General features: G+C 40.3%; 1 protein-coding gene across 5 annotated transcripts in view; it reads right to left on the bottom strand.

Moving 5' to 3' along the window:
• Ttn (titin) overlaps nucleotides 1-21767 on the bottom strand; it is a 282613-nt gene extending 260846 nt beyond the window's left edge. For 3 of the 5 annotated variants that reach the window (XM_045148519.1, XM_045148522.1, XM_045148520.1), the window contains exons 1-13: nucleotides 21677-21767; nucleotides 19394-19597; nucleotides 16633-16920; nucleotides 16051-16136; nucleotides 15710-15954; nucleotides 10734-11058; nucleotides 9623-9775; nucleotides 8859-8996; nucleotides 7166-7297; nucleotides 5086-5223; nucleotides 4469-4606; nucleotides 1020-1316; nucleotides 790-912 (exon numbers count right to left, since the gene is read on the bottom strand). In XM_045148519.1, the coding sequence (XP_045004454.1) occupies nucleotides 790-912; nucleotides 1020-1316; nucleotides 4469-4606; nucleotides 5086-5223; nucleotides 7166-7297; nucleotides 8859-8996; nucleotides 9623-9775; nucleotides 10734-11058; nucleotides 15710-15954; nucleotides 16051-16136; nucleotides 16633-16920; nucleotides 19394-19597; nucleotides 21677-21767 (2358 nt within the window). Of the gene's footprint in view, nucleotides 1-789; nucleotides 913-1019; nucleotides 1317-4468; nucleotides 4607-5085; nucleotides 5224-5794; nucleotides 5936-7165; nucleotides 7298-8858; nucleotides 8997-9622; nucleotides 9776-10733; nucleotides 11059-15709; nucleotides 15955-16050; nucleotides 16137-16632; nucleotides 16921-19393; nucleotides 19598-21676 lie in introns of all 5 variants that reach the window. The other 2 variants (XM_045148517.1, XM_045148518.1) reach the window with 1 other exon arrangement.
• Between the last annotated feature and the right edge of the window lie 596 nt (nucleotides 21768-22363).

Genomic DNA, 22363 nt, shown 5'->3' with positions numbered 1-22363 from the left:
GAAGATATTTGAGTTTTAGCCACAAATCTGTGTGAAATGTGAAAGCAGACATGTAGAAAAGTACTTTTGGGGATCCTTTACTGTTCTCATTCTGTTGCTGTCTATGGCTACTTGGTTTCAATAGTAATTTAAGACTAGCCAAATAGAATTATTGTACATTCCTTATGGTTGTTTGAGGATATAGGAGGTTTGGGTTCAGTTTCTGAGTTCTGAGAATAAGAACAATAGTAATTAATATTGACCTGCATTGCGTACTGTCAATTTCATGTGACATTTACTTGCATGGTGACCTTCCCCTGATGACAGAGCTAATAAGGATCAGAAGTAGGACCCTAATCTATTTTGACCAGTACATGACAGCTGCCCTCCATGTTGCTATGTGGGTTATATAAATATATGACTTCTTGATGTCTTTCTTTCTTATAAAAATATATTCACAGTTAAGTCACTCTGAAATGTCCCAGCATATACAACACTATCCTGTGTAATGTACAAAATCAGAACCATGAGAATCAAAACAATTGGGTTGCACTGTCTCTGAGATGTCAAACCAAAGGCTGTGTGGATTTTGTCTCCTCACAAGTGAAGGATAACCACCTGTGATTCTAGGCTCATACCGTTGGGTCTGTTTCAGAACACAAATCTAGGTGCATCTGAGTCCAATATGAATGCAGACAGATATCTAAAGTGGCCCCAAACTGGCCTACACAAAAGATGCACCACATCATGAGCAAGATACTCATTCTACTAGAGTTAACCATTTCTTTATCATGCTCAGAATCTTCTTACCTCATATCCATGTTCTGTCTTAGGAACAGTAATTTTTGAAACGGTAAAGTGAGGGCTTGCTGTGCGGGGGCGTTTATCCACATGGACTAATCTTTCAGATGTGAGATCTGTAGTTTCCTTGATCTGCATTAAAATGAAACTCAGTGATACGACTGTGGTGCAGCGGACTAGAGCAGCTAAGGCTGTGCCTCCCCACCAAACAGTGTGACGTGATGTCAGTCCAGACTCACCTGTGATGATATATGCATTCCCATTTGGTCAGTAGTTTTGATATGAGTCTCAGAAGGAGCCTGAATCACGACAGGCTTGACTGCTTTCGGGACTGTTTTGGGGGGTTCAGAGGCTGGGCGCTGGGGATGCTCAGGTACCTTTGTGGCAGAAATCTGTTCCTTATATCCATACTCTAAAGTGGTCTTCTGAGCATATGATTCTTCCAGATGCACAGGCTCTCTGGGCTCTCTCACACGGGCCTGGTCCACTGCAGCAACAACTGTTGCTACAGCTTCAGCCCTTTTCCCAACGCCCACCTGGAGATAAGGTTTCCCAAATTAATACACAGTAATGTCAAAGTCAGGCAGGAACATCTCCTCCCTGGCACACACTCCTGGGACATCTTCTCAATATTATTTAGAACAAACGCCTAAGGGCCAGATAGGTACATGGTATTTGTGCTATATAGCAATGTTAAAATGTTGAGAAATCTTGTAGGAATTAATATTTCTTTATTTGTTATATTATAAAAAATCTATTTAGACATACTTCATATACCTGCTTAATTATACTAGATATTGGATCACACAGACACAACATAGAACAACACCATATATGTGAAAAATCATACAGACATTTTGAGGTTTTTAGGCAATTTATCTAGCCAGACAGTCAATTAGAAATGGGGAAATAAGAACTTTGTAACGGGTTGTCTTCATTGATTGTTTCTATTATCTTGTGGATCATTTAGTCTGGTGTTGACACAGTGACAGCTATGATAAAAGCACACTCAAATACCATCATCATCACACCAGAAAAATCAATTGACACAGAGTGACAAGGTTGCATGCAAATGTGAGATAACATGAACGCTCCCAATCACAGAGTATGCACATGAATTTACTTATGATTCACTATGGCTAACATTTGTTTAATCTATGAGAAAAATATCTCCCTTAAAACACAAGAATGAAAATATTGTGATTAAAATGAAGGGGTTATGATATTTGGGTAGGAGAACAACCTTTCACACTGAAGTTCAATTTATCTTCAGTTTTTGCTGGGAGTTAAGGCAATGAAAGAAACAAATATTTTCTTATTTCTATGAATTTGATTAGCATGAAGGAGAGCACCCTTTGCAAAGGAGTCCCTCTTAAAGGCAAGAATGGAACTGAGGCAGCTTGTATATTACAATTATATGCAATGGTTGGAAACAGCATACTACAAAAATCAAACAGTCATGGTCATCCAGTGCATTTTAAAAGTAAGGTTGTACTGTTTTATTAACATCCAGCTTTCTTTACTTATGCTATAAATATATGCATCTGAAATGTGTTTCAAGTATGCTACCTGCTTATCTTTAAAAATTATTCTCTGATTCAAATGTGAGGCATAAAGAAGCCTTTTAAAAGATAAAATCAGGGGCTATAGAGATTGCTTAGCAGTTCAAGGGCTTGCCTGTGGAGCCCAAGGGCCCAGGTTCAAGTCTTCAGGTCCCTTGTAAGCCAGATGCACAAGGTGGTGCGTTCATCTGGAATTCGTTTGCAGTGGCTAGAAGCCCTTGCATGCCCATTCTCTCTCTTTCTCTCCCCCCCTCTCTCTGCCTAATAAATAATAGAATTGGTTCTCTAGCAATCATAGGTTTCATCCCATATTTTCTTCTAGGAGGCATAAAACTCCACGTGCAAAATACATCTTCTTTCAGATTGCATTTTGGAAGAAAAAAATATGTTTGAGCCTTAGGTGAGGTAATTTTCTTTCATTTACTTGGTTTTTAATTAATAAAAAAATCACATAGGCTACTAGCTGATTTTAACTTTATAGATATTTTTAAATGTCCATCTTCAGCACAGAAAATAACAAGCACATTCATGACTTTGCTTGTAGAGAAATTGTATTTACAAATATCTCATTTGCACCTTTCAAGCAGTGTATGACAAAGTAATCAGGTAAAGTCTTAGTTTTATTTATTTTATAATAAAAAACCCCAGGCTCAAATAAATTGTCAGTTGACTAATATTCACACAGCTGAAATAACAAATCTTATTTCTAATTTAAAACTTATGCCCCAAATCTTATTTTATGTTCAGAACACATGCTTATTTTTCTTGAATTAATGTATGTCAAATCCATACATATACAGCTTGGTGGACAACTATGAACGAGTATTGCATGTGAGTAGTTTTTCTTACCTCCTAGTAGAATTTTTTTTTTTAATTCATGAAGTATATTTCATGGTAAAATTTCTGTTATCTATGAGACTCTTGAAAGGCTGATATGCCATTAAATATTAGCCTTTAGTGGAAGTCTGAAACTTCATGTAAAACATATGGGGGCTTGGGAGATGGCTCAACAGTTAAAGGCACTTGCTTGCAAAGCACCCCATGCTGGGTTCAATTCTCTAGTGTCCACATAAAACCAGATACACAATGTGGCACCTGTAGCTGGAATTACTTTGCAGTGGCAAAAGATCCTGGTACTCCTATTATCTCTCTCTCTTACTTCCTCCTTCTATCTCATGATTTCAGATAAAAAAATATGCATATATATATATATATATATATATATATATGGAGAGAGAGAGAGAGAGAGAGAGAGAGAGAGAGAAGGAGGAAGGGAGGGGACACAGAGAGAGGAGACATTGTGATAGAAAGCAGTACTGAGGAAGATACAAACAGGTCATGGGCCATGATGCTAATGAAACTAAAGAAATTTCATTGCTAATTTTCAACAGAGAATAAACAGGGAAATAGCCTATTTACAACCAATTACAGTTATGGGAAGTAGTTTCATTCATGAAATTTTCATAGCTGCAAATGGCGTATGTGTAATGTTTTGCTTCACTACTTTTTTCTCTAGATCTCACTACTGTGTCTTCCTTAGTTTTAATGGGAGCTATGATGGAAGGCACTGTAATTTTTCCAATTTCTTTCTCATCTCATATTTACAAGAAGAAAAATAGTTGAAGATTCACATGAAGAAAGTTATAGGTAATTTACTAAAAATAAATTCTTGCTTAAAAGCATAATATGAATTTTTGACTCCTCAAAACACACCTCTTTTCCAATGAGGTTCAGCATTTTCTTATACAATTATTTTTAATGCCCCTTGAGTCTCTTAAAATTAGCCTGCAAGCAATTTCAGTCATCAACTTGTAGTGGATTTCTAGATGTTAACAACAAAATGTTGAAAACAACAGTAAAAAGAATAAGTGGGCAGATAAAGAGGTAGTAATATTATTAATGACAAATAATTTGACTTTTTAAGATTCTAATTGCTAAATTAGATGACAAAATAAATCTTGTTAATGGTATCTCCTACATAAGAATATTGAGGTTTGGCATTAATATATTAAAATAGGGGATTTCACAATAGATTCAGTATTAATGTATTACAGTAGGGTATTTCACAAAGAATTTGGTATTAATACATTATGACAGGGGTCTCACACTGGAATGACAATCATCACCTTTCCATGGGAAACTTGGATTTGTTCTTGTCTAGTAGCCATCTCTTCTCTAGATCTCAGAATTGTTTCTTGTTCTGTGGCCTTAGCAGTACCAACTGCTATTGTAGACAAGGCAGTTTTCTGGGCTTCCTTCCTCATCTGATTATTACAGTAAAATCAAAGATTGAGTTGGGTGGGGCTATAGACACACATGCTATGACCCTTTTCCCCCCTTCTGGTGGGGATGCAAGAGGAAGTTATTCAGGGTGAAATACACAAGAGTCATTAATTCTCACGTGACGGTGTTTGCATATAATTGCCAAAAATCACAGAACTTAGAAATGTTAGCTGCAGGAAAATCTCTAGATGCTTCCCTACATCACTTTTTAAATATTAACTACATTGTGAATCTTCATGCAAAGAATAATGGTGAATAAGATGAGTTACAAGTGTTACAGGTGGGTAAAACTCAAATCTGCAGGAAAAAATTAATGGTAGCCAGTTTTATATTTACTGTTTTGGTTTAGTTACAAATTGAAAAGTGGAAAGTGCAAATTAATAATTCATACCATGTAATAGTTAATGATACATTTGGAAATCAAAAGTAAACACTTCACATCTCATGTATCTGTATTCACCTTTTCCTGAGTTATTTGGACTTGATCTCTCTTGGTAGTGATGCCTTCTCTAGTTCTTGACACTAAATCTTGTTCTTTGACCTTGGGCGTGGCAACTATGACTTTAGGCACCACTGTTTTCCTAGTTCCCTTCATTTTCTGGTCAGACAGTTTAAAAAAGGTGAGAAAAATGTCATTAAATTTCATGAGCCTCTAATAAGCACAACAGGTCAAATCAACTAAAAGAGAAGGCACATTTTTGTCTTCTTATTCACAGATATTTTAATTAAGTGTAAGTATATCATATGAGTTGCTTTGATCATCTATACTCTTTCACTGGCAAAAATATCAAAATAATAAAGCTAAAATTTAAAAAAATGTGATTAGAAAGACCAGCAAATGCTATTTTTCTTTGTTACACCATTCTTATTGTAATCTATGGGAAGTTCTGGTAGAGCCATAAATAGTGTTAATTTTGACTTGTATGCTGGAGTCTACTTCCATAGGAAGATATTCAAGTGAACTGTATATTATTAGTAACAATCCAATGAAAGCCTGAAAATTAGAAATGAGCAGTGACAGTGAAAGCCGGATGGATGGCAGAGGACTTGTGGAGGATGAGGATGAGGATGAGGTGAAGGGGTGATGGTGCACAGACATGATGACAGTGGAAGCGGCGTGCAAGTGATGTGATGGGAGAGTGACTTTCACATCCGCTGGAAGCCATCACCTGTTCATGAGTGACACGCATTTGATCCTGTGCTTGTACTGCAATTTCTTCTTGCACTCCCACGACTGTTTCTAGTTTTGTGGCCTTGGTGGTGGCAACTACTACCATGGATGCAGCACTTTTCTCAGTTTCCTGTCTTACCTGATTTTGTAGAGTAAAACCAAGGTTTGAGTTTCAAAAGTCACCAAGGAAATGGCAAAATGGCCTTACCGCATTCAGAATACAGAAAAGCTTAGTAACGAGGGAGAAATGTCACATTCATATGTTAGACATTTAAATGTGTGCTCACAACCTACTGTTGATTTTTCTGTGGAAGGGCTCTTGTGTCCGTCTGTCCCTCAGCACTTTGTGCCAGACTGAAAAGGTGCCATCTTTGGCACCTGCTGGCAGGCTAGGGAGCCCACCCAGCAGGTGCTGACACATGGCTAAAAAATAGAAGCTGCCTGAACTTCAGTATATGCAGTGTGGCCATGGCAATAGGGGTTCACATACCCTGATCAGGACTCTTATTTTCAGACTCTTCTGAGTTCATAACTAGGGACTCTCCTATGTGAGGAAAACCCACTGGTTTTCCTGTTGGCTCTGGTTAACCTTTTACGAGAACAGCATTCTCAGCCATTTTTTTTTTTTTTAAAGCAGCTCTAGGATGGGCTAAGAGCTTGTGGTCAGGAGAGGTGAATACTAGTGATAGAAACAATTGAAATAAATGTTCCTCTTCCTTAAAGTTTGATGGCACATAGGGGAGAAAAGTGGACTCTGGTTACATCAAAAGGGCACAAGAAGAGCCCACATGTCTACTTCAGTGTTTATCACCCAAGAACTAAAGGCAGTGTTGCAAAGAAAGGTGGTTTTCTCCAGTGTCCCAAATTTCCTCATTTATCCATTCTGTTTAGTTGGAGTGTATGTGACTAAGGTGTGTGTGTGTGTGTGTGTGTGTGTGTGTGTGTGTGTGTGCATGCACGCATGCACATGTGCACACACACATGTAGGAAGATGTACACAGGCATTACCTTGTTGCTGTATAAAGGTTGAATATTACAATCTTTCGGGCTATGCATGAAAATTTGACCATATCACTGGGCAGCAGACAGAGGTGAAGTCTGCTTTCTGCTTATGGGCTTTTTAGAAAGCCCATGAATGTGTCCTCAGTCTGTTCTAGTAGACAGCAGCCCCTAGATTTTTCACGTGAATACCAAGTAGAACAGTGAGAATGGACCTCTCATTGTGGAAGTTTCAACAAAAGACAGAGAAACAACAAAAAGGAAGTGGCAACAGACATTCTGTTCTGAAGTGTCAGTTATAAGACATATGATGCTGGCCTGAATGACATATTTGTCAGAAAACACAGCATATTTACAAAATCAGACTTACTGTTTCTTGAGTTATTTGCTTTTGTTCTTGTTTTGTAGTAATTTCTCCAGTAATTCTTGTTTCTTGTTCTTTGGCTTTGGTTGTGGAAATTACTACCTTTGGTACAAATGCTTTTTCTGTTTCTTTTCTTATCTGCAATCAATGACATAATACAAAATCATATTGTTTCCTGATCTCTAGTGAGGCATCCCAATGTTGCTAAAACACAACAAATGGAAATCCAAGAAGAAAAGTTTCTTTTTAGGAGGTGTCAGCAAATAAAAATAAATAATCCTATCTTAATTAATATGATTATGCCTTTCTCTGCCTAAACCATAAATTAAGTCCTTTTACAGAAAAAATTGAATTCAGTCAGGAATGTTGTTTTATTTGAGGGTTGTGATTTTTTTTTAAATATGTGATTTTTAAAAATGGATATATGGCAACTTAATTATATGTTATTTATGCCATCTGAAGTAACCTTAGCTACAGAATACTAGAATAGAAGGACTAAATGTAACCCTGACTGACCCTTTTAACTCATATAAGAAATCAGATATAGAATTCATAATCTGCATTTCTATTATATTTTGTTTTGCAAAATTTCCTACATATTGTGATGGATTGGAGCATCAAGAATTACTTTTCAGCCATGCGTGGTGGCGCACACCTTTAATCCCAGCACTTGGATAGCAGAGGTAGGGGGATCATGGTGAGTTCAAGGCCACCCTGACATAGAGAATTCCAGGTCAGCCTGAGCTATAGTGAGACCCTACCTTGAAAAACAAAAACAAAACAAAACAAAAAGACTTTTCTAAAAGTTAGACATAAAGGGAAGAAAATTTTGGTATGTTTCCTAGGCAAAATATTTTGAAAGTCTTACTCACCAAAGGATGTTGTGTTTCCACCTGATTCTAAGGGGTGTGTGTTCAGGATATGGGGCAGTCTCTCTTTGCCTCTTTTCCACCCCAAATCCATCCAATGTCTAAGGGGTGTGTGTACAGGGTATGGGGCAGTCTGGCTTTGCCTCTTTCCCACCCCATCCATCCAATGTCTAAGGGGTGTGTGTATAGGGTATGGGGTGGTTTCGCCTTTTTTTCTTTCCAATCCTTACTCGTCTTCTATCTAAGGTGTATGTATGTACACTATAGGATTATTCTCCCTTTTTCCTATTTCTCATCTTCAGATATCTCATTACTGAAATGCAAGCTCTCAGGGTGAAAAAGACTTGACACCCAATTCAATTGTTTCCCCTGGACAACAGCTCTATCAATAAATCTGCTCTAATCTGTCCTGAAATGCCTCCAATCACAGAACTGGCCTTTTTCTCTCTTCTGGTCATTTTCTCTATTAAGGCCACACTGTCCATCTCACACTGAACACGTAGTCCCTAAGGAGGCAGGAAGCAGTGGCTAAGCTGTCTGTAGAGTGTGTTTAGTTCTCTTCCACTCTTCTCTGTTCCTACCCTGTTTCTCCCTTTTGGTTTTACTTTCATCTTTTCCCTCCCACAGTCACATAATCAACTACAATCAGTGGAGGTGATCGTTAAAAATGTCCGAAGACAACCCTTGTTTCTCGGTCCCGTGTGAACACATAGCAACTGTCTGGGACTTTGATGTTTAGTACCCAGGAACACACACAGAAGACATGTGAGGATGTCATCAGTGTGACATAGGCTGGTGGCCCAGGATTGCACATCCAAAGCCCTTTTTACCTGCTCATGGCTTATGCGCGTCTGCTCTTGTTTAGTGGCCATGACTTCTCTGGTTCTTGACTTCAATTCCTGTTCTTTGGCTCTATCGGCAGCAACAACTACCTTGGTTACAGCAGTCTTCTCTGCCTCCTTTCTTACCTGGTTTTCATAAAGGAAAGGAAGGAAACACTTTGAATGTACTTTGTCTGGAAACTTACAGTAACATATCAGGATTAGGACTTAACTGTCACAGAGAGATAAGGAAGAAAGCTAGAGTGATTTTAAACTAGCACAATGTCTGTTTAAATGAGGCGGGGCCTGATCTTAGATTTGTAAACCCAGGGTCACACTTGTTTTGCGGAAAGTAAAAGCAACCATCTATGGAAGCAGCTCAGAGAAATCTACTGTGTGCTATGGAATTAGCAGTTTCTGCGCCTGACTCATGGAGCAAGGGAGACCTGGCTCTGTTTATTTTTCCCTTTCATGGCTCCCTCTACCTGCCACCAGGAGTCCTCTGATGGCTTGGACACAGTAGTCAACTTTTGCTTGCCTGACACATCCTGGGCATTTCTTCTGACCTCTATGCTTTTGTGATATTTACCACTTAAACATGGTTGGTATTTCAGACCAAGCCTTTCTCAGACAGTTCTAAAAGCCTGAGTCATGCTGACATCGGGTACACCAAGGGATTTGAGAGCGCAACCCAGAAGGGCCAGGACAGCCTCGCGTGAATGTGCACCAGGACGCCGGGCTCCACGCGCGCCCCCTGGCGGCCGGGCGCGTACCTGTTCTTGAGCAGGTTGTATGCGCACAGCAGTCGTGGTTGTCCTCTGAGCAGTCTGCTCTACAGCACTGATAACTGGTTCTCTCACTCGCGCCATGTCAACAGCAGCAACAACAGTCGCAACAGCTGCGCTCTTGTCTGTCTCTTGTTTCACCTAGAGTAGAAGTGAGTACAATACTTTAAAAAATGCTATGTCTGGGACCTGGAAATTATTATACTAAGTTAGGTAACCCAGGCCCAGAAAGCCAAGCGCCACATGTTCTCTCTCATATGTGGATCCTAGCTACAGATGACTGGGCTTCTGCGTGAGAATGAAAATACTTAGTAGCAGAGGCCAGTAAGTTGAAAAGGAGACATAAAGGGTGGAGAAAGGAAGGGAGGAGGATACTTAATAGGTTGATATTGTATATATGTAATTACAATGATTGTAATGGGGAGGTAATATGATGGAGAATGGAATTTCAAACGGGAAAGTGTGGGGGTGGGGAGGGAGGGAATTACCATGGGATATATTTTATAATCATGAAAAATGTTAATAAAAATTAAAAAAAATAAAAAAATAAAAAAATAAAAAAAATTAAAAAATGCTATGTCTGGAGGAAATACAGAGGCACAATGGTGGCAAGGTGGCAAATTGGGTTATGGAATATATGTCATAAGAAAGAAGAGGGTAGGAGCTGGGGGAGGAAAGGACTCTAGTTGGATGGGGGTGGGCATGAACGAGGACGGTAGGGGGAGGGCGAGAATGAGAAGTCACGACGAAACCCATTACTTTGTGTGCTAATCCTCCCAAATTAATATAAAAGCATTAAAACACACAATGGCAAGTCAGCTGCATAACCTCAATATATTCTTACCCAAGCATCCAAGGGATGCAGAGCCTGCACCATTCCAACCGATATTCATGCAAATCTCACAGCTTACAGTCTTCGATCCAATGAAAGCTGCTTTTACAAAGCGTGGTAACCAAACCTGGCCTTGGGGGTTTCTTTACTTTTCTGTGGTCTTAGGCATTTTCCCCTACAACCTACACCGACTGAATTTCATGCCCAAGATTGGGTCATCGAGACTAGAAGGTGAAGTCGAAGAAAACCGAACAGTTCAGACCGTACCTCTTTAGTCCCAGTGGCAACAGCCCCGGCTGCCAGAGAAGCGCCGGCTGACACGCTGGTGGAGGCACGTGCAGCGCCACTGACTGTCACTTGTTCCTGGACATCGTATCTTCCCTCCCATCGCTCCTCTTTCCTGATCTGAGTGGAGCTGGTCATCATCGTCTCTCTCATCTCAGTCTCAGTTGAGGAGGCTGCGTAGCCCTCTTGCTTCCAAGGCGGAGGCACCTCAGGGCCCGTGGCCATCGTGGTTGTCTTGCGTATGAGCAAGGGTGACTTAACAGATCTGATGGGGGAGGTCGAGATCCTCCCTGCTGGAGACACAGACCTGAAAAACCAAAGGGCAGAGGTCAGAACGCGGAGGCCAGGAGCTCCACAGGCATCATTGGGTTTGAATACCGGGATGAAAATTGGCAAGTGCTTTAAGGCAGAGTTTTAAAAATGTGTGTCTCCAGAATCTGCTCAGAGGAGGGAAAAAAGAAACCACACTTGAAAGTAATTTGCTTTAAATTTCAGTATTAGTCATATTTGCCATAACCCTCTATGTGAATCAGACTTGAATCTAAGTAAGCTAAAGGATTTTGTGTCCTGCTTCATCTCACACTGAAAAACATAAAAATAAATGGAGGAGCGTGAGAGAGGGGTAGCAGAAAAAGTTTCTTTAGTGTACAGCTACAGAAATGACATTGCAAGCCAGCAATCCTGTTTCTCTGTGTTCCCAAGTCTGGTGCGGGGCGGTGTGTGTTTCTAATAAGCTACTAGGCATCCCATGAGGAAAAGTTTCTGTAATCAAAATCCTTGTGTCACCTAATGCTACGTAAAGCCAAGTTTCTCTCCCTTCCCCTCCCTCCTTCCCCTCTTTCCTTGCTCTTCCCACAGTCTCCACCGGGCCTATATCTTGTGAGTTTCTAGGCCAGGTGGAGGTTTTCTTGCTGAGCTTTTAACAGAATGTTTTTGGGGTACTGGCTGTGTAAGAAGGTTGAAACTGCTGCTCTCATCAAAGTGTTTGTAGGCAACTCTTGTTAATTACTATATATTTATTTACATTATTCATCCACATTGTACTGTACTAAGGGCTTCCTATAAGTACCTTAGAATTTCTGTGGAATTGGGTAAATTGGAATTTAATGATTCTTGGTTTTTTGATTTAATTGATGAAGTAGCTTCTTCCAAAACAGTTTTCATTGTTTAATTTTTGGGTGTGTCCACAGAACCGAAAGCATAAGCAGAAGGGTGAGCCCTAAATTTTGACATTAGTAACTCAAAAACAACAGTTATCTACAGTAGCAATTCTGGGGAAAGGTCAACTATTTTCAGACTTTTTTTTTTCTTTCAAACTTAAATATTTAATCAATTTGTTTTTTTTTTCTTTCCCTCTAGGTGGCAGTAGTACTTTATGATTGTCTTTTACCAATTCTGCATAAAGGAAAATGCTTATAAATGGATTCTGGCACTGTCTCGTTTCCATAATCATAAATGAAAGAATTAGCCTAATTAAGCTCAAGGAATAGTGATATTTTCTACAAAATACAGAGAATAACTTAACAGAACATTGTAACATTAACCTGCTTCATGAAGAAAGGTTTAATCATTTTCTTGCAAAAGGGTTTTTTGTGTGTGTGAAATCAATTTACATTTGAAAAATGAAATGGTAATCAAATGAAAGGAAGGTCTAACAAACATGCTTCCATTCTGAAAACAATTGCCTTGGGAGTGTAACGAAGACTGGGTTAGAGTAATGGAGGCTCTGTATCAACTGAAGGCGGAGACAAGTGCCTCCAAGGCTCTCTTCCGCTTTGTTCTTCGCTGTACTAGTAAAGTGGACTCAATTCAAAAAGAGTTCCAGACATGATTAGCATGACATGAGTGATTAACAGCAGGGCACAGGTAAGCCCATAACTGTGAAAATCAATGTAATTTGAGTCATTATAGGTAAGTGCTTATTTCTGCACTTACAATGAAAAAATAATCACTTAGTCACAGCTAGATTCATTGTACCTCATCCATTGAAGTCTGTTTGCCTCATCTACACCAAGAATCAAGATTAAGCTATGGGACGTTTTAGGAAGTAGTCTATCAGGGATAACCATTATTTTCTATACAAATAGGCATTTGTATTTTCTAATAATTTGAAAGCAAACTTTGGGGGCTAAGGAATTGGATGGTTACTAATGAACTTTCAGAATGCTAAGGTGGTCCAAGGGCTTTAGGGGATCAGGAAAAGTCTGTCATTCTAAATTGCTCCCAGGCTTGGATTTAAAACCTAGTGAGGTTGTTATCTCCCCTAGAGATCATGTTGGACTGGGTCTGGTTTCATGGTGGGTATGCAAAAGTGGGGTTAGCCTGAGATTGGACAATTTTCTTGTTTGATTGCTAGACATGTTTTGAAAACCCAGCTTTTTGTTTAATGTTTCACATCAGTCTTTGCCAAAATCATCAATTTTTTTAAAGTGGCCAAAACAACTAAGTTTGGAAGATATTTACTTTCATTTTCATATCCTTACAGGACATTCATATCACCTCTTGAATTAAATAATTGTTGGTGCCTTTCCCCCCTTTTCAGGTTGCATGTCATCCCCCCCCTTTGAAAGTAATGTCTGGAACTCTCGTCCTGTGCTCCCTGTGTTACCCATTCTTCCCCACAAGCGCCGTTAAGGTGCCCGCCACGTTTGCTTGCATTTTGCTGGCTCACAGGGTGTCACCAGCATGAACATATGGTTATGCAGGCCACTGACGATTTCTGGACTGATATTTTCACATTGTAGCCATTCCATCTTTATTATGATACTATTCTGATAGTGATAAAGAAAGGGCACCTTAAATATTTTCTCATAAATGTACTGTTTCAACTAGCGAAGACTTTGCTTTTGCTATACGTATGCTTCATTTTTCTGGTGAATGTGTCAATTTTCAAAGTTCTCCCCCTTAAATGTTTCCTCAAATTTATATTTTTCAGATTTTATTATTATGATATTTTTCATATTGTAAAACTGAACACTTTAATCAAAGTAGCATTTATTTTGTGACTCGCATAAGGTAGGAGGCTATACTTGTTTAATTCCAGAGAGACAGCTGACTAGGTCATTATTATTTACTAAGCAAAATATCCTTTTTCTTGATTATAAAATAAATAAATCCCTTGTATACATAAATTTTTTTCTGTACTCTCTTGTGAGTTTCCTTATTATCTTTTTCAGTGTTGGACATCAAATCCAGGTTCTCACACATGCTAGGCAAGCCTTCCTACACGAAGCCCCATCATATTCTATTGATTATAGCAATGTCACCATAAATTTAGATTTTTTTAGGTCAGCTAATTCATTATTCCACTCTAAATTCTTTTTCTTAGCAGGGAAACTTTGTCTATGTGATTTTCACTTCATTTGAGTTGATCAAAACACGTGTTTTAGCTGGGCGTGGTGGCACATACCTTTAATCTCAGCACTCTGGAGGAAGGTGGAGGTAGGAGGATCACTGTGAGTTCAAGGCCAGCCTGAGACTACATAGTAAAATCCAGGTCAGCCGTGGCTAGTGCAAGACCCTACCTCAAAGAACCAAAAAACCCCTCCATTTTTGTTTTTGTTTGATCAAACTTTGATGATTTTTTTTCATGAGGCAAGCCCAACAGACTGCCCTTTTTTTTTTTTATGAGAGGGAGAATTGGCATGGCAGGACCTCCAGCCACTATAATCGAAGTCTAGACATGTGTGCCACCTTGTGTGTTTGGCTTACATGGGATATGGGGAGTCAAACATGGGACCTCAGCCTTCGCAGGCAAGCACCTTAACCACTAAACCATCTCTCTAGCCCTTTGATAATTTTTTTAAATTCATTATATTCAAAGCCCCATCATGTTTAACCAAATCCCAATGTCTTAACTATTGTGGATAATTGACACTTGCTGTCATAATTTCTGAGCCTTGATAACGTTTTTACCTCCTAACTACCTGCATCTTAACTAAGGATTGAAGTTCATTTTATTTTCTAGGCAACATAACACAAATGTATAAAAAGCACTTAAAACACTTATTACCTGGCATAAGAGCATCTGTAATTATTTTCAATTTTCAAAGGGCACCTATGACTAATTATCTCATTGGGTCCTTACAACACACCTTGAGATCATTCTGATTCTGATTATCTTATTTTATTTTTATTTTACTCATTTATTAGTGACAGAAAGAGAGAAAGAATGGGCGAGCCAGGGCATCTAGCCACTGCAAAGAACTCCAGATGCATGTGCCACCTTGTGCATCTGGCTTACATGGGACCGGGAGAATCGAACTTGGAACCTTAGGCTTTGCAGGCAAGTGGCTTAACCACTAAGCCATCTCTCTAGACCAATTGTCTTTATTTAAGGACACCACTAAGACCTTGTGCTCACTAGCTCTATCCACTTACCAAGAGTACTGAAATTAACAGTTCTTCAGGATTCTGCATATTTAATGAGATAATGTATGAAGCGTGCCAATCAAATGTTTGACCTAGAAGTAGTGATCCGTATATGGTAGTGACCCTTACTATTCTGCCCTAAAACAAACTGAACAAATCATCTGGTTAGCTGCCTTTAAGGTCAATTATCTCTGCCCTCTACTCACTTCCCTGGTTTTTTCATTCAAAGGGGGCCTCTGAGAGCATATATTTGGTAAATGGACTATAAATAAGAACTAGAACTAAAGTTTATATAAAGTCTTCAGTTCAACCATGAACAGTGAGGATGTGAAGATTAGATTCAGGAACATCTTACACGACACGCTATATTTTTGATTGCATGAAACTAAAAATGACCTTTTAAAAATATTTTATTTATTTATTTATGAGAGAGAGAGAGAGAGAGAGACAATGAATGGGCATGCCAGTACCTCAGCCACTGGAAGCGGTCTGCAGACACATGCACCACCCCACCCTCACGGGCAAGTGCCTTAACCACTAACTCATCTCTCCAGCCCTAAACAAATGACCCTTTGAAAGAGCCTTACCTGACTGGAGATGGGGTAGGTGCCCGCACATGTCTCACAGGAGAGGGAGAGTGTCTTATTGGCGATGGGGACTGCTGGCGTGCCAACTGTGCCTTGGCAGTGATGGATGGTGGTGTTGGAGACCTTGATTTGGGCTTAGGAGGTATTCTGGGAGGTGTTTTGTGTGGCAGCTGCTGCCCAGTGGCACCATCAAAGACCATCTCAACTGTTGCGATTGACCTGGCGTCAAAGTGGGCTTCTATCTTCTGGAAAGAACGAGAGCAGAGGCCGTGGTGAGGGGGAGGGGCCAGGGAAGGGACCACCTGCATGCTAGGCTGGGACATGGGTCTGTAGGAAAATACCTTTTCAATCCGGGTTTGTCTTGTTTCCGAAATCTGAGCAGTCGAAACAATAGTCTTTGTCTTTTTAGCAGGCACTACTTCTTCACCTGTGGAAAAGGAGATGGAATATTTCAGGAGGGGAAGCCGTGACCCAACCTAGGAGGTTCTGTTTTTTGTGGCCACAAAATCAGTGTGACTCTCTGCATGTCCAAATGAGGAAACGGCAGGGAGTCTTAAGATTCGTCTGAATATAAATTAGATCTAAAAATAGAAAATGGTCACTATTAGATAAGAACGTACTGAGAGTCATTTAAAAATCGCATTATTTGCCAGTAATGTACAAATGAACTGCATTACGTTGCAGTACATTACCTTGGGGTTAGAACCCGCTTCAATACTGTGCTCCTGCCTAGCATCTCAGCGGGGTTTCTGCTCACGGGGTGGAAAAGACAGCTTGGATATCAGCTCCCAACATCCCCGGGACTGCCAGCCAGGGGAGACGTCTGGATCCCTGACCCCACATCCCCCGTGCTCGGAGATGCAGGCCTCCCCCGCCCCCAACCCCGGCCCGGACCCCGCCCCCTTCCCAGCCTGGGCACCCGCCTTGAACCAGTAATTCGGCAGTCGAAGTAGCTCTTCCGACACTGTTGGTGGCATTTACGGAGTAGGTCCCAGAGTCTTCCGGGTACGCTTCCGCAATCAGTAAGCTGTAGAGGTCGCCTTCTTGAGAAATTTGGAAATCAAGGGAGCTCTGGATTTCGGCTCCGTCCCGGTAGAACTTCACCACTGGTGTAGGGATTCCGGTCACTCTCACTTGGAGTCGCACTTGGCTTCCTTGTCTCACAGTCATGCTCTGCAGTCGTTGGGCGAAGTTGGGTGGTGCTGTCTCCGCTGCAAGGGGCCAAGGAAGGATTATGCTCAGCCAGTCACAGCCCAAAGCAGCCCAGCCAACACCCCTGACTGCCCTCGAACCCAGCTCTTCCGTCCCAGAAGCTGTTTCAGTAATGTATTTTCTTTAGCTTAGCAGTTGCACGCTGCCACGTCAGTCATCATTTATTTATTATTTATTCATCGATCTATCTACTTATTTATTTTTTCTAAAATTTCTAGATCTTGTAACATTTCTAGACAAACTTTCTGGCGCTTCCTAACCTCACATCTTGCACTATATTAATATGTTAAGGTAACGGAATACTTCAGTAAGTTGCATTTAACAATTTCAGTGGGTGCTGGAAAGGTAGCTTCGTGGTTAAGGCGCTTGCCTGCAAAGCTAAAAGACCCAGTTTCATTTTCCCAGGACCCACTTAAGCTAGAGGCACAAGGTGGCACATGCATCTGGAGTTCGTTTGCAGTGGCCGGAAGCCCTGACATGCCCATTATCTCTCTCTCTCCCTCTATCTCTCTCCCCTTTCTCAAATGAATAAAAATTTAAAAAATCTTTAACACATTTCAATGGTTGATAGAATAGGTGCATCCCTAACTTATAGAATCATTAAATTTTAGGGGGAAGGAGGACATTACCATGGGATATTTTTTATAATCATGGAAGTTGTTAATAAAAATAACTTGAAAAGAAAAAAAAATTTAATGGGGGCTGGCAAGATGGCTTAGTACTTAAAGGTGCTTACTTGTAAAGCTTGATGGCTCAGATTCAATTCCGCAGCCATCCACATTCAGCTGGGTGGGCACTGTCTTGCAGTGTGGCAAGAGACCCCGCATGCCCACCCATACACATCCATATGTACAAATAAATTTTGAAAATTAAAAAGAATTTTTTTCTAACTAGACCAGTATTCACGTGACCAAAATATTACTTTGTATCTAAAATGACATAATTTCATATTAATTATACTACAGAAAGAGGAATTTAAAAAAAAAAATCTTATTTATTTATTTGAGAGAGGAAAAGGCAGAGAAAGCAAGAGAGAGAATGGGCACACCAGGGCCTCTGGCCACTGCAAATGAATGCACCCCCTTGTGCATCTGACTTACATGGGTCCTGGGGAATCAAACCCAGGTCTTTGGGCCTCACAGGCAAGTGCTTTAACTGCTAAGCTATTTCCCCATCCCAGAAAGGGGAATTAAAAAAAAATTTTTTTTTGTTCATCTTTTTAAAAATTTATTTGAGAGTTACAGACACAGAGAGAGAGGGAGAGTGAGAGAGAGAGAGAATGGGCACGCCAGGGCCTCCAGCCACTGCAAACGAACTCCAGATGCATGTGCCCCCTTGTGCATCTGGCTAACATGGGTCCTGGGAAAGGGAGCCTAGAACTGGAATTCTTAGGCTTCACAGGCAAGCGCTTAACCACTAAGCTATCTCTCCAGCCCCAGAAAGAGGAAGTTTTTTGTTTATTTTTTATTTATCTGAGAGCAACAGAAAGACAGAGAAAGAGGCAGATATATATATAGAGAGAATGGGCGCGCCAGGGTTTCCAGCCACTGCAAACGAACTCCAGACGTGTGTGCCCCCTTGTGCATCTGGCTAATGTGGGTCCTGGGGAATAGAGCCTCAAACCAGGGTCCTTAGGCTTCACAGGCAAGTGCTTAACCACTAAGCCATCTCTCCATCCTAGAAATAGGAATTTTTGATGAAGTTTTGAGGTAATCATTTCTGAGAGAATCATGCAGGATGAATGGAACTAACTCTGATGGGTTCTGAGTAATAAACAGCAGGAGATACTGTCAGCCCATACCTTTTCCTTTTCTGTGTCCATGTTCATGTTAACCCCACTGTTTCCTAATGTGCTTTCTGTTCAGGTCAATTGTGATGGTACGATTAGACACCCATGAAGGTGTGGTTTATTGGCTAAACCTGTGACATTATGCATCTCATACAAGACTAATGTTCAGTCATCTGTGTTCTTGGTATTAAGAGTGGAACAAAGCAACAGAGATGATCACTGGTAACCTTTCTGGTGAAAAAGTTTCATACATTTGAAATATGAGCTTTTACTTTTCTCTTGTGCATTTTTTAAGTAGATGCCTTGTTTGTGGACCACCTTCATCAGAATTACCCAGATACTTATGAGTGTGAGCCTTTCTGGTGATTTCTGGAATGTCTTCTTTCTCTCAGGCTTGTGAACAAGGCTCTAAGCCTTTCTGCTTTCTGAGAAAAATGACTTTTAGTATTTCCTTTGCATGCTTTGGAAGGTTTGAATGTTTGATATGTGTATAGAGAACCTGATTCCCAGCCACTTGTTGCTGCATTTTCAGAGAATTCAGTACCATTTGGCAAAACAACTGTGTTGGAAATTTAGTCTCTAGCTGGCCTTCCTTACATCAGGAGCCATCTGGTCTCTGCCTGTGCTCTTAGCTATACCTAGACTCCTCCCTAGGATGGGTGATAACCTCTGAGCCAACCTACCTGTCACGAGAAGCTCAGCAGTACTAGTTGCTTGTCCAGATCCATTGGTGGCTCTCAGGGAGTATCGTCCACTGTTGGCTTTAGTCACGGCGGGGATCATCAGTCTAGCGCGGCCATCGCTAAAGGAGATCTGCACGCCGGGCAGAGTGGAAGTGGAAATCACCTGGCCATCCCGAAACCAGCTCACCTCAGGAACTGGGAAACCTGGAGAGTGAGCAAGCACAGTGCATCTCTGCATTATTGGGTAGCACAAAGTCCTCTGCTCTCTCTTGTCCTTCAAGGCCTTTCCCAACCTGTCAAAGCTAGCCAGACAGCAATGCTGTTTAGTGATACTGACACCATGACAGAAAAGTGAACTTTCAGGCTATTAAGAAGGTCCAACATTTTATGAAGGTGGGGATACTGAAGCCAAAAGAGGCTTAAATTTTTTTTCCAAGTCCTTCAGCTAGTAGCACACAGAAGAACAGAATTTCCATCTCTTGCACTCCCTCTGTTTGATGCAATGGAATAGACATCATTAAAATCATGACGGAGCTTCTCAAAGAAGAGAGCCAAAGAAACTGAAATAGAAAGTGACCAGTGTCCTCTTTGAAGATAACAAGAGGTACAGCAGCAAAGGGGTCGAGGAATTCTGCTAGTCTCATTCCCCTGCAGCTCCAAGGAAACTCTTCCCAAACACCCCACTTGCAATTGTGCCTGCAGTAAAAATGCCCTAACATAGAGACACCATTACTCTTAAGTTGCTAAGCCACACCTAGTCTTTCAAAACACAGTTAAAAGTTAGAGTTGCAGGGGAAAAAAAAAATCCAAATTCTTCACGCACCATAAGCAGCACAGTGAAGAACTACATTACAGGCTTGAGAATTTATTAAAACTCGGCATAGTCCACAGGTAGAGGTAAAGTTCAGGGAGTGTTGACTTTGCACCTGGGATAAATGCTCTGGACCTGTCTCCGTGAGCACGGGGGTGAAGATAATGGCAAAATTCACTGTTGTCTTTCCACTAGCAGATTTCCCACGACAGTGAACACCTTAGGAGACTAAGTAATAGGTATAAAATATTTTCAGTAGTGAATTTCTAGGCATATAATAAGAAGGATGGAGAAGCTATAAAGCAGCCAGTTTCTACTACCCCACAAAGTGACAAATTCCCACAGATGCCATATGTATTCTGTTCAGTTTAGAAGTTACCAAGGATTTAGGGATAAACCAGTCAATTCCTTGGAAGTCAGAGGTGATTATGTAAGAGAAGAATTTAATAGGTCACCATACAGTAGAACATGAGTGTTTATATGACATTTCTGAAGTACAAAATAAAGTGTTGATCAGTAATGAAGGACTGATATATAACATAGAAAAAAGAAATGAAAGAGAAATTTTGTTTTCTACCTTTATTATGAGCTACACAATTAAGGAAACAAAGAGGGTAATGAATGCAGCATAGAAGTGCATTGAATTAAGGATCAAGCATAATGTGTACTTGATCAATGTAATCTTACATCACCAGACATGGCACTGTAGGAGACAAAATTGATTCAATAATTTTGAAGTTATTTACAATATAGTTCATAGACAATCCTTATTTTCCCCCACAAGATGATAGGTTTCAGGAATCATGCATTTTCTGGAACCATCCAAAATCTGAATTCTGAAGAATAAAACTAGGTAGAAAAGAAATCTAAGAAAAACATTAGCCATTAGTACAAAGGCTAGAGTGGCAGACAGTGGTTCTTGTCATTTCAATGTGAAGGGAAAGTCCTTAATTCACTAGAATTACTTAATCATGATGAAAGTTTTAAAAAAGAAGAAAATAATTAGGAGTTAGCTCATCACTGAACACTTCTGCGCTGTGGAAGGCTGAGTAGATTGCTATTTTCCACATCAAACAACTGAAACCAGGGGTACATACTACCTGGCCAGCAGCTTGGCCTCTGTCTTCATGCATGAGGATTGAATAGGTCTCCGTACAATGGAAAATCGTGCCTGGCCTCTTGTCTGCTAAGCAGCCACTGCAGCTGAACCCAAATTTAGAATGACCAAATTTGGTCCTACTTTGTTGCTGGATTCTGACAGCAAATTTTAATCTAATGCTAATTATTTTTGCTTTGTGATACTATAAAAATGAATAAAACTTTTTTTTGTCAGTATCTTCTGAATGATATGCCCTCAGAACAACCTATCCATAGTGTTGTGCCAGTTGTACAAAGTGAAATCTGGGTTTATGCTTGGCTTCAAGACCTACCACAAAGGTTTCTTACTGGAGAAGAGGCAAAAGCAAGCTTACCACTGACGTGAGCCTCAAAGGTTGCGGTACTACCCTCCAGTACCACAACACTTTGTAACGGCTGCGTGAACGTCGGCGCTTGAGTGGTCATCTTTTTAGGCACTCTGGAAAGAAAAAGAAATAGCAGTGAGGATGTCACTTATGAGGGCCACTCTGGAGTTACTGAGTAGATGACAGAGATATAAATTTATCCAAATAGATTACTCTATTGACCCAGAGCAATGGACAACTTTCATTTTTGTGGCTTGAACAGATGGTTTTCTGAGCTGAATTGAAGTCTCATAGTAAGTAGGAAGTTTAAGAGGGGAGTTGAAGTTGAAATTGGAGTGGGGTTGGCCACATAGAACAAGAACTTCCCCCTTGTGGTCAAACAGGGGAATTCCATGTTACTAGCTGGAAAATCAGGTTAAGTTGATGGGAAAACTGGAATGATGTGGGTGCAGTGAAGGGCAAGTAAAAAGACAAGATGTGGACAAGCTTATAGTGAATCCCTGCATCAACTCAATGTGGAAGATTACTCAACGTATTTTCTTCCTCTAATGGATTTCAGAGACCAGTTCATAAAGTGGCTGATTCTGGCATTGTCCAATGACATGAAATCATCACCAAAACTGAACATTTCAACTTTGCAATTCCTTGACTCAAAGGAAAATATTGTAAAGTCTTTATCAAATACACAAGCTTTTT

Source organism: Jaculus jaculus, chromosome 4, assembly GCF_020740685.1.
Source record: "Jaculus jaculus isolate mJacJac1 chromosome 4, mJacJac1.mat.Y.cur, whole genome shotgun sequence".
In the NCBI taxonomy this organism is placed as follows: Eukaryota; Metazoa; Chordata; class Mammalia; order Rodentia; family Dipodidae; genus Jaculus; species Jaculus jaculus.
This window is presented reverse-complemented; position numbering and strand designations above follow the sequence as displayed.